The sequence below is a fragment of the Talpa occidentalis genome, unplaced genomic scaffold (genome assembly GCF_014898055.3).
Source record: "Talpa occidentalis isolate TD23 unplaced genomic scaffold, MPIMG_talOcc4v2.1 talOcc4.12, whole genome shotgun sequence".
Lineage (NCBI taxonomy): Eukaryota > Metazoa > Chordata > Mammalia > Eulipotyphla > Talpidae > Talpa > Talpa occidentalis.
The window spans coordinates 45,771,780-45,784,473 of NW_023601212.1; the positions used below are offsets into that span (position 1 = coordinate 45,771,780).

Sequence of the window (12,694 nt, forward strand, 5' to 3'; positions counted from 1 at the left end):
GATCTCATCTACTCAGGCCAGTGAGAATAAAGGGGGGAAATTGCAACATCGTCAGCAACACCAGAGCTCATCCAACAGTTCTGGCAAAGTTTCCAGAATGTTCTAGGGCATTCAGCTATGCCTGAGGGAAAGCTTTCCCCATATTCCAGTTCTAAGCATGGGTTCTGAAGGCTGCCCTTGCTGGCCTCCCACCATGTAGACAAGGCTTCAGGAACCTGCTCTAATTGCCATGGGACACCCTGTCTACCACTTCAGAAATACTGAGTTAGGGGGCATAGGAGATCCTGGAAACTTCCAGACTGAAACCCCAGCCTACTCAAAATCAGGATTTCAGTAGGGATATGCTGCCTGGCTCTCCTGGGCTGCACTGGGGTCCGTCGCCTGTGATACCATGTGGGGTCCATGACACAAGAAAATGCTTAAATGAAAGATTCTTGTTTTGTATTAAAATACTTTATATTAATCATTCAAACTTAAATTTTATACAACGAATGCATACATCGCAGGGGGTTCTGTCTCACGGGGGTCCGCAAGGGCGTCAGGGTGTTCACCGGGGTGGTTGTGAGCAGGATCAAAGACCAAAGGATTCTGTATGCTTCCTCTGGCATCCTGTGAGGGTCCAGGTGGGAGGAAGAGGCGGGTGCCGTCACCTGATGGAGATGTCACAGCAGCAGACCCTCCACCGGGGTAAACCACTTTTCCAAGTCCCGGAAGTGCCATCCGGAGCGAACGGCCCTCCGGCCAGCGAGTCCTTAACCAGACAGTGACCGTGACCTGTCACAAGGTGGAAAGGGCCCGCGCTGAGTGGGCGGTGTACATGTAGACATCCGAGTTTCTCCGTGTGCACACCTCCCTCTCACCCACGGCCCGTGCACGAGCCCCAGCCTAGGCAGCAGGCATGTCAGCTTTGCTGAGTGCGATGGCCAGCTCCAGATCTTCCTGCTCCTGCCGCCGCAGCCGTGCCAGCCTCTCCTGCTCCGCCTTCTCACTCTCCCGCTTGGCCCAAGCCAGCTGCTGCTCCTCATTGCCAAACTGCAAAGGAAGAAAGGAGGTGGGTTACACGCCCGCAGCGGCAACCTGCTGGCTGGTGGAGGTGGGACAAGGAGCGGGCCTGTGGCGTGGGTGGCCTCAGAGACACGCACTGATGGGGTGCATGGAGGGGCGGGGCCCATGTCCATGTGAAAGCCGGGAGAGGCAGAAGCCCCTGTCTTGGGAGGGGACATGCATGCCCTGACTTTGATCCCAGATCAGGAAGGGGTTCACCATACATGGGGAAGTGGTGTGAATCTGACCTTAACTGGCAGCTGGGGGCCTCAGGGAACCCACACAGGCAATGCTATGCAGCAACTTCGAGGCTCCATGGGGAGTGAGGGAGACAGCATCTTTGAAAGCAGCTGGAAGCAGGTCAGCCCCTTCCTAGGGGCTAGAGCAACAAACTCAGGGGTCTCCTGAGAGGCTGCTGATGCAGGGGGGCAGGGGGCACTGAACCAGACTCCCACGAACAAGGCTCTGAGTTTCACATGTGCTAGGGACCCCCAGTCAGACATGCAAAGAGGATGTGGGCTTGAAACGGGCACCGCCACCCCAGCCACGCTGCGGGAGCCTGAGACCTGTTAGGGACCATATTTAGGCAGCCCCGATACTGCGTTGCATTCCATCCAGAGTTGTTTGATACAAATTTTTTTAATTCCTGGGGACCTTTTCTGAAATGGTTGATTTATAAAAGAAATCTTTTTAAAGCAAGGGAGAAAACCATTCTGACCCTGAGACGGGCAATTTCTAATCACGTACAGTACCCTACTAGCTTTTGGGAAGGGGAAGCAGATCTTACACACTTGTGCCCCTGACGTGGGTCTCCACCCCCATTGACACCCACACCTCTCCCCCGCAAGGGTTCCCTCTAAGTGCCAGCTCTCTGCTGAGGTTGGGTAACACCAAAGATAAAGAGGTGGGCCCTTCCCCAGGTACTCTTGGGAGCAGACAGACAACCCAATCTGATGGAGCCCCTCAAGAGACCCCACCAGAAGCATCAGAAATTCACAGCGACTTCTTCATAGGCCCAAGGGCCCACCTAGGAGAGGAGCACTGTGGCAGTGTCCTTGGGGGAGGACTGCAGAGCCAGGGCCCCAGGGTCCCTGCTCTGACCCTCGAGCCAGGGGGTGGCTGCCAGCTATAGGTTCGGCAGCGGGGGTTCAGTGCACCATCCCGTGTGCAGGGAATGGGTAGGGGCCAAGTGCCCAACCTTGGCACTACCAGAACAGACTTAGGTGGGAGAGGTCGACCTCAAGAGGCTTATGGGCCCCAAGAAGGAGCTGAGATTTCCCTAAGGGGTTCCCTGGGCAAGCTAACGGGGGTGATGGGCAGTTTCTAAATGTTTCCCAATCTGCTGGTTCTCTGCTTGGCCCAATTGGGGTGTGGGGTGAGCCAACATGGGATGAGAGGGCCAGAGGGTGGGGGGCTGTGTCAGGGGAGGGGGAGAGAGGAGGGAACTTGGTTTGAAGCCAAACATAGCCTGGGGATGGTGGGTTAACCAGGGGGCCTCCCTCAGCCTGGCCTGGGGAGTCCTAGGACAGGTGCGAGCAGGGGAGGGTACAGGGGGCATCATGAAGAGTGTCTCCAGGAGGAAAGGACTCAGGAATCCACATTTCTTAAAGAAAATGTACAGAAGAGTGTGCAGGAGCCTCCATGTCGGACTCTCTGAAAGCCAGCCCCACCCCCATGTTTCCAGCACAGATCACAGATAACCCTCTACCCCCCACCCCCACCCACGTACTCTTTGGGGAATTTTCCAACACCTCATCAGGAGAAAAACAAGGAAAAAACAACAAGTGCTGGTGGAAATGAGTCCATGAGCCAACGACAGCAGCAGGAGGGGACAGCTTGGATGAAGGGGCCCTCATCCTGCATCCACCCAGAGGAGGGGCAGTGGGGGCTGACAAGGAGTGACAGGTGATCCAGACCGAAGGCTGGAAGCAGGGCCTGAAGGGTCAAGAACAGCCTGAGACCTACAGGCCACTGCCCCCTCAGCTCATGTGTCTCTGGGCATCACTGCACACCTCTACTCAAAGGGTCTGTGTTTTCAGTGACAGTGCTGATGGAATGTTCCAGACGCTTTCAGGGTGCACAGTTCAAGCTAGCCAGCTTATGGATCCAGACATGCGTGGAGCATGTGGTTGGTGTGAGCTTGAGCAGCACTGGGGGCTGTGGTTCTGAGAGAGAACTGGAGAAGAGGTTCTGTGCTCCCTTTTGTCTCGAATTAGCAGGAATCCTTCTAGGGACAGTGGAGACCTCTGTATAGGGTCACCCTCTGCTCCTCTGACCTGAAGCATCACAGGACACTAAGCAACTTTATTCCGGTGACCTCCCAGCAGAAATCCGCCGTACAATGGCTCTGCACACAGACTGTCTCCTCAGCCCCAAGGGTGCCTTTCCTCAGGGGTTGACACGCAAGCCCAACACTGGGCCATATGTGGGGTTACATCTAGCTGCTTCCAGGAGCTCACTCGTTCTCATAGTGACATTGCATCCAGCTTGTCCGACAATGCAAAATGCTACTTTCTAATAAACACATGTGCCCGAGAAAGAAAGGGCTGTTTTGAAAGAAATGCCAGAGAAGAGGTTGCCTGTGAACAGCTACGACACAAATAAGCCACTGGTAGGAATTTGGGGCTTGAAGATCAAAGGGCTCCAGGGGTACCAAGCTGCTATTACACTGGTAACATATGTCTCAAGGTCCAAGAGGCACAGTGTCAGGCCGTGGGAGACCTCTCAGGGGAACCTGGGAGGCTAAGATACACAACTGGAAGGGCCAACTTTGGCCTTTTTTAGAGGAGTCACAGATCTTCAAGGTCTGGTGAACCCATAAGGCACTGGGCTGAGTCCCCGGATACTGTGAAATCAGAGATGTTCTGAGTGCCCAGAGGCAGAATGGCTTTGCACATTTTTTTGGATGGAGACAGAGGCGGTACAGCCCAACCTGTGAGGCACCTGCCTCTGCAGCACCCCATGCCATCTGAATGGGCTGAAGCTCACCAACGGGACTTTCTCTGGAAAAACTGGGCAAGTGTTTAAACACTGGCGGTATTTTAAGATCGAAAGTTAACAACTGTTCTGGGACAACCAGAAATCCTTGACCAAAGGATAACTTGAAACCTTGGGTACTTTTCAAATAGAAAATGCTTTTCAAAAAGCAGCAGCTGGCCAGAGGAAGAGGGACCACAGGGAGTAGAACTGTGTACTCCAGAGAGACAACAGTTTCTCCAAATTGCTGTTCAAATCCACTCACCCCCTCCCCCTTCCCTACCCAAAACACAGCGCCCTAGTCCTGCATGAATAGCTCTATCCCTCCCAGCCCCCGAGCATTTAATACTTTTTGTTCCACCACCAAGTAAAGGTGGGGAAACTGTAGATAAAGGGGTTTCATTTCTGGTTTTTATTAGCAACATTGCCACTTGTATACACATTCACAGTGCTATCAACACTGGCTATCAGCAGAACTCAGCTAACTGCAGTCATAAAATATTTACAGGTCACCAAGGGCCAGGAATGGGTCCCAGCAACTCGCTAAGTTTCAGTAAGCACAGGACGGCTGTGCCCAACCTGGATGGAAACTAAACAGGCATTCCCTGGGCACTGATGTGGCACAGCTTGTGTGAGGATGATATTGTACTACTGGAAGCACTATAAATAATGCAGCTGACATCTAATGGGGAAACAAAGTACTCTGTGAGTGTAAATGAAGAAACCCTTGCTACAAACAGGCACATAACACCACAGCACATGTGAAGTTCCCCAAGACTGTGATTTTTGTGTACCACCAGGGCGCGCAAAAAAAAGCAACAGGACTTTAGAATGTTTTGTCACACTGAGAAACAAAGTCAGGCTGTCAAAATTTGCTCCTGAAAAGGCATTTAACTTTGCTAAATAGTTTTTTGAGGGTTCTCCTTTGGCAAAAGGAAGAACTTCAGAGTGGTTGTTCTAGGTTGGATTTCTCTTTTCATTGTGGCTAGTACTTAACAGTTACTAAAAACTCAGTATGTGCACCTGCCTGGCTCCTTCCATTTGCACTTGCACACAATGTGTGGGGGCGGGGGGCCAGGGAGTCATAACTCTTGAATGAAGATCTTTTCAGGGACCGTGAAACCCTAACCTAACTTTCACAATCTTGTTTCCAAAATTCAGAAGCATCTGACAGCTCAGTCCAAAAATCAATGTGCACAAGGGCCTCCAAGCAACAGAAATAATGCCGAGTCTACCCTGAAGGACATAAACAGGGCCGGCCGGCCAGCCTGCTAGAAGAAAATGGGGCCTTACCATAGAGTATCCAAACCATAGCTCTTTCTTTTATTGAGAAACGGTTTTTCTTACAGAAAGAAGCAATACAGAATAAATAACACATAGCATGAGGTGTACCAGGAGACAGAAGCCAGGAGGGAGTGACCCCAACGAAGCTGCAAGCAGAGTTGGGGGGTGTGGGATGGCAAGGAGAGGGAGACTCAACTTACAGAGGTGAAGTCTGCAAAGCCCAAGGAAGAGGCTTTAGAAGGTTTAGCTGAAGAGGAGGGAGCAAATGGATCTTTTCCACTAAACGGGTCCCCAAACCCCTTGTTATTTTGAAACGGGTCACTGCTGTCAGCCCCTCGTGGCTGGAATGGATCGGGGGGCTCGGGAAAGTCTGTGGAACCAAGCTGGTTTACGGGTGTACTTTTACCTGGAAAGTTGAGGAGAAAAAGAGAGAGAGAGAGAGAGAGAGAGAGAGAAATACAGGTTACTGACCATGGACAGAACAGAGTCCTGACAGAGGAGGTCCCAGCTCACGCTCTCTGAGCAACCCTTTCCCTCTTCGGAAAGAGCTGGAGTAAGTTCATGGCGTGGCCTTGGAGAGCCAGGATGGACCTTGGTTTCACTCTCACTCATCCCAAAGACAGAACAAAAAACAAACCAACCAACCACTGGATTAGTCCTTCCCCTCCATTCCCACTGCAGCTAAAAGTTATTGTCATCTTTAAAATGTCCCATGCAGGCATGTTTTGAAGTGACTTGTTTTAAGATGGCGATATTTACTGACACACTGAGTAAAAGGAAAAAAAAAAATTCATGGCTAAGCAGAAAAATATACCATTAAGTAACAAAAATAATGGAGTGGTAGTTATTTGCAATGAAAAGGTTTAGTTTCACCATGCTGTGGAGTTAGACACTCTAATGTGAGGGTCTAGAGGCCGCGTACCAGGCAAACCCCACTTTGCAGTCCTGGGGGTTTACATTCATCCCCAGCTTCCGCTCTAGCGGAAGCCCTTTGGAGCTGGTGGCTCCAAGAGGCAGGCTGGGCTTTGCTGGGCTCTTGTTGAGAATGCTTCTAGGGCTAGCAAGACAGGGACGTGAAGGAGGGGTTTCAGGTCGGAGGAATTGTAGCCTGAGTGAGAGTAGTTGGAGGTGTGGCCCTCAGAGGCTGGCTTCTCCTAAAAAAGTCTGCCAGTGTGGGAGAATATACCACTAGAAACCAGAGGCCTCTCCGGTTCAGCTCCAGGCCTCACTGGATGAACCTCTGGAATGTGCCAGTTTTCAGGTCAGCTTTTCCTGTCTTACCTCCAGCTGCATCGAGCTCCCAGACACCTGCTTTCCTTCCCCACCAGTCAGCCTCTGCCATGCCTGCCATCCAAAGAGACTCCCCCAACATCACCAAACTCAGTTCTAAAACCATCCTCTCTGACACCACTTCTGGGGTACATTTCTGAAGGTCCCGAGATGTCCCTAAGGTTCTGGGGCTACAGCAGCCTCTGCCACTTTTAGTTCTGACAAGGGTGAGCATCTTAGCCCAGTCAGCCTCAGTTTCTTATCTGTGAAGTGGGGATGAAGTGAAAGGGGTCCAACTCAGTATACACAGTGGTGCTCCTGGGCAGCAAGGGTTTGCACCCACTCAGTGCTGGCTTTGGCATCCAGAGTGCCCAGCCCCAGTCATCATGGTGCCACCCAGGGACCTGAGGCTCTTTGGGGGAAGCCTTCTGGGGCAGCTAGGAGGGATTAAAAACATCTGGTTTCCCTCCTTTGCGAGAAAGTGCTCTATTCATTAATGTGCTCTTACGGTAATAGTATTCCCTCAAAAACAAAAATTACATGGGATCAAATAGTAAAACTCTACATTCAAGAAAAAGTTAGAGTTTCTGGAGACAAGCTGATAGTCCTAGGACACAGCACACCCCTGGTTCTGGCACTGAGTCCTGGGACTATCAGCTTATCTCCAGAAACTCTTTTAACTTTTTCTTGAATGTAGTGCACTCCTTGTGGGACCTGCTTCCCAGGGCAGGTGTCCAAGCATCTGAGCAGGAATGGGAGGTGGGGGCCAGCAGCTGACCAGCCAGGCCCCTGAGAGCCAGCACTGTGTTACAGAGTGCTCGAAAGATCCATGCTTGCTTCTTTTTAATTAAAACCTTCCTCTCCTGGTTTAGGGTTTTTAAACAATTGTTTGGGGGGAGGTGAAGCATCCAGCCCACTAGAATCTCAGGCTGAGGTTTCTGATGAGCAATGAGATGCTCCGGGAGATGAAAGCCTGTTCACATGAGCTGCCCCGTGCCTGGCTTTGCCCTGCTGCAGAAACCGTTGTTATTTAGAAATCATGACGATGTTAATATGAAACCAGGGCACATAACTGCTCTTGTTTTCAGAGAGGAAAGAAAAAAAAAAAAAACAAACGGTTTTTCTCGGTTGTGTGTTTCCATCCCTTCGCCATATAGTTTAAAACAGGAGCCGCCAAGCACGAAACCGATCCGGCTTTGGCCCAAGACTGTGCTCAGATCAGGCTTTCTGCAGAGCTGTGGCACCCACACACCAGGCGAAGAGTGCTCCCCTTTATTTTTAGAGCAGCTGTATTTTAGAAACATTCTGGGTCTAGTTCCTGCTTTTATGTAACCACTTCTGCTAACTCCTTAGTCGCTTTTCTGATTTCTGGAGACATAGTTTATCTTATAACATGACAAAGTAAACTCTAATCTGCCTACTCTGTGCCCCCAGGCAAACTCACTGCAGTCTTTTCCTTTTCAAGACTCAAAGTCCTTCCAGGAAGGAAAGCACTTAAATGAAAAGTGTGAGAGTAGCAAACAAAAAACGATAAAAATAAAGACTTGGTGTAACATTTGACCAGTGCCATACCTGGCCATGTTGGGCATCACCATTCCTAGATATCTGTGCCACCACCCAACCTGCAATATGGAAAGCGGTGGCTGAGACAAACAAATTAGTACCCCTGAGATCTGGGGGCGGCTCAAGAATTCCCCCCCTAACTAAGCTTCTACAAATCAAGGGGGAGCCTACATTATTGGGGAGAGGAATGCAAGATTGAAGAAAAGGCAAAAGAGCGCTTATTTCAAACCACAGCAGTTTCAACAGTTACCCAAGTGGCGCACCGAAACCACACACAGGACCGACCTTAGCAAAAACAACGTGAGCCCCATGGTTTACCACAGTTGTGCTGTTAAAAAAAAAACTCAGTGGCCAGCTCCACCCTGACAGAAATTTCTTTAATTTTGCTATTTCTTAACTTTTCAAGGCTGCGCGTGCCCCAGGGATAGGGAGCAGATCAGGAGCAGGCGTGTGCTCTGAAGCCTGGTTCGCATATCTCCACATTCTGCCTCTTTCCCAACATGCTTTTCAGGAAACCCTCAGCCTGGAGGGGACCCCAAGAGCTTGTCTCAGAGGAACAATAGGATAGGGACACCCCAAACTTTAAAATATGCACACTGCAGTTCTGAAGAGGATCGATTCTCTGGCTTGAAATTCTTTACTTTGGGGGAGAGCAAGAGGTTTGGGTGTCATAGGGTCTCAGTAACTATGATTCATAAAAATACAAAATGTACACCTGAGTGCGAGTGTGTTCATCCCAAGCAGAATCTTGCTAGGTTCTATTTATGAAATTCAGGGCTGCAGCTGAAGATACAGTTCTCCAGATGAGCGATAAATACAAAGACAAGAAACAAAACAAAAAAATAAAAAACAAAGGTTTGTGGTCAGGACAGCTGCCCCACCTTACTCATTACCCCACACAACATGGGGCGTTCACACGACTGCTGTTATCCCAACAAGGAACATTCACACAATCGTTGCTTATCCCACACAACACTGGATCTTCACACAACTTCCATTATCCCCAACACGAGAGGTCCACATTAACTGTCGCATCCCACACAACACAGGATCTTCACATAACAGAATTCTCACACAACTGTCACTCATCCTACACAACGGGGGCATTCACACATGACTGTCACTCATCCCACAAGACTGCCTGGCTCCTGGAGATACCCTGCCCAGGAGGACAGTGACTAGTGGAGGACCTCTTCATTGGCCCGGCTCCTCCCTTCCCACCCCAACCCCAGCACATTTTCACTGGGGGGAATGGGGAGAAAGGAGACAACGGGCTGTCCTGAGCATATCCTCAAATTCATAACCACCAGGGAACTTTTTACTGAAAATGTCTCTTTTCATCAAAACCTGCCCATGTCCCCAGCTCCCATCTGAAGTGGCCGTGGAGGTGAGCTCGGGAAGCCAAGTTCTCAAATGGGACCACAACCTGGCTGCAGGAGGGGACCCTTCAGACACAGCCCGCTGATGCACCTGAAGAGAAGGCAAACCCACAGATCAAAGCTACACAGAGCAGCATAGCCCGCAGATAAAATCTGAGGTCCCACCATCACAGCGTTGAGATTTTCCACTAAAAATATTTACCAAATTTAAAGAAAATCTGCTTAATGCATTGAAGGGAACAGGATGAGGTTTGGTTCTAATTTTTGATAAAAGCTGAACAAATATTTACTAGGATCCTCAGGCACCCCACAACTAAACTGCATCTTTCATCCTCTGAGACATCCAACGTGGTCAAAGGCTGTGGTGGTCGTGCTGGGAGATGAGACCAATGGACTTAGGGTCATCCCGCCTCAGAAAGGGAGGGAGAAAAGAAGGGAAGCAGCTTCAATTTTAAGGATCCTCAAAAGACAAGTATCTTTGAAGTGAGAAATACAATCTTTGAGAGGTTTCCACAAACGGTGGCCACAAAAGGAGGGGGCGTAGTGACTTACAAATGAATTTACACACCAGGTTTCATAACAACAGTGTACAGACTGGCAGGTCTCACGGTTCTGCTTTCTGGAAAATCACATTTGTTCTTTAGTTTGTGCCTGGGACATGCTCTGCTGGGACAGCCCTGTGTGCTGCCTGTCCCCGCTCCTGGCCCCGGCAATGCCCCTGCCAGGGGCATGAGTGCCTTAAGGGGGATAGGGAGGACCTGGCCCCAAGCAGCCAGGTCAAGGAACCCTAGGTCTACCCTGGGACAGGGTGGCCCAGCCTTCATTCCTCCCTACAAGGTGAGCCAGTCTGTAGAACCCACCCTTGCTCAAGCACACACCGTGGCCACATGTAACAAAATGCCAGTGTGACACAGGCAGGTCTGAAAATAAGGGCATGTGCTAGAAACACAGAACCCTCCAGGGGCTCCCTCCTGTAGTGGGGGCAGGAGTTGGGAGAGCCTGCAGCAGAAGGGGGCCCTACTCCTACTCTCTGTATGTTGGATCTCCTCCACCCCGCCAACCACATACGCGTACTCCTTTACAGTTGATATGGCAGAGGGAGAAGTCTGATTCAGTGCTTTGAACATGAGAATTGAAAGATGACAGGTCATATTTGTTCTGTCAGAAAAGCAGGGGCTACACAGGTTAACATCCACTTGGGCACCCTTACTTGCTGTAAGCGGGACCAACAGTCTGGGAGAGCTTAGTGGCAGGTACATGAGGCCTCCACAGAGGCCAGGGAGGGGGCTGGAGGTGGCTATCTGGTCATACCCTGCTCAGAAAGGGGCGTGGGGGTGAGGAACAGGATTCTCTGAACCTGTACCCCACCTAAAGCCCCCCAGCCGCCCAGAAGCCTGGTTGATTGAGCCTGACTCCTTTCTCCAGTCCCCCCAAGCCTGACTGTCTCCTCATCCTGAACAACAGGTCACAGAGTGTCACCTAACTCTCACTCAGTCGCCCTCCCGGGCGCAGAAGGGTGGGTGTGTGTGAAGAAAGGCAAATGCTTCTATTTTCAAACTCAGTCAACTTTGTAGAAGAGAAATTTGCCCCAAAGAAGTTTGGGTCTCCAGGCGTTTTACATGCAAGGAGAGGATGACATTTTCCCTCTGCCTGGACCAGTTGTTGGGGGTCACAGGCAGTGCCTTCTGCCTGGTATGCAGGAGGAGGAGCTTCTCTGGGGTAGTTATCTGAGGTTCCCCTAAACCTCTCTGACCTGGGCTGGCCAGCGAGTCCCTGAATATTCCAAGGTGGGGAACTTCGTGTCCCATCCTAGAGCCTTACAAGTACCCACTGAGTTATCGCTCTAAAATCATCGTGGGAACGGAATTAAAGTAGTTAAGTTCAAGGCAGAGGTGCTAACCACACGGCTCAACTGGAGAAGTCATTTTAAAAGTGGATCCTAAGTGACAAACGAGAGGCTGGGACCAGCGCAGGCAGAGGGTGGTGAGGCTGGCACGCCTGGCATCTCAGGGCATGCGGGGAACCAGGGACATATAGCCGGTGCATTAGAAATGTGCACTTCCCCTGCTATGACCCTGCCCATGGAAAGTCATAGTGACAGCCAAGCAAAGGGGTCCACAGGTGGGCTACCAGCCAGGCAGAACACTGTCCCAAAGAAACCAAAGCCAGGCCCCTGTGTGAGGGGCCACACACAGGTGTGGGAGGGGACTCGGGTTCTAGGGGACGAACGATTCTTTTTTCTTAATTTTTTGGAGAATCATTTGAATTGAACAGGATGCTGGCTAAACACATCTCATCGTCCCAGGTTGGTTGACAGAATCATGGGGAAGAAAAAGGGGGCAGGAAGACATCCAGGATATGTGCCTGGCTTTATTCTGGGGGTGAGAAGGTCATTAGCAATAATAGAAGGACAATTAAACTGGGGAGAGGTTAAAGGTGACGGGCTGGTTAGCGGTAAAGGCACCCTGGCTGGTGTCACCCGGGCGCTGCAGGGACTGCACCGCAGGGCTGCACTTGCAGGAAGTGGCAAGGGTGGGGCCGGGCAGGACCCAAGATCGCAGCAGGGTGCGAGGCCCAATCACTGACACCCACACAACCATTTCCTGCACTTCAAAAAAATCTGTTTCTCCCTTTGCAAATCAACAACTTTTACCTAGAAACTCTCCGGCGGTGAGCTCTGATCCCCATCTCTGGTCCGTTGCAGAAGAGACACCACTGTTTACCTGGGGGAGGTGGGTGAGCACCAGTTCTAACGGACAGGTTTCAGAAGGGTCTGTTTTGCATCTGCCTAGAGGAAATCAATTTTCTTGACCCCAAACTGCACCTGTTGGTTATTTAATACCTTGACAGACCTTTCTAGAAAAGACCTCTCATGGCTCAGTGCCGAGGCCAAGGCCCCATGAGATCCTTGAGAGCACAATTTCTGGCATGGCTCCAAAGGGAATTGGGTATTTGGCATTGAGAGCAGACAGCCAACCTTAGGCTGTCACCACATGAGATATGGGGGAACCCGTTGGAACAGCTAGGTGGGGTATAGTGACTAATTACACGGGCCAACATGAAAATACATCTGCTTATCTCATGCCAATCACACTTAAAGGAAAAAAACAAAAACAAAATGTGAAAACTGCAGCCTCTAGTACACAGGTCACAGCACCCAAAAAACTATGCCTGCTCAG

General features: G+C 50.6%; 1 protein-coding gene across 11 annotated transcripts in view; it reads right to left on the bottom strand.

Moving 5' to 3' along the window:
• Positions 1-439: 439 nt before the first annotated feature.
• EPS15L1 (epidermal growth factor receptor pathway substrate 15 like 1) overlaps positions 440-12,694 on the bottom strand; it is an 80,104-nt gene continuing 67,849 nt past the window's right edge. For 3 of the 11 annotated variants that reach the window (XM_054693340.1, XM_054693339.1, XM_054693342.1), the window contains 2 exons: positions 12,169-12,238; positions 440-1,032 (listed from right to left, as the gene is read on the bottom strand). In XM_054693340.1, the coding sequence (XP_054549315.1) occupies positions 753-1,032; positions 12,169-12,238 (350 nt within the window). In that variant the 3' untranslated portion in view covers positions 440-752. The other 8 variants (XM_037506076.2, XM_054693341.1, XM_037506082.2 and 5 more) reach the window with 7 other exon arrangements.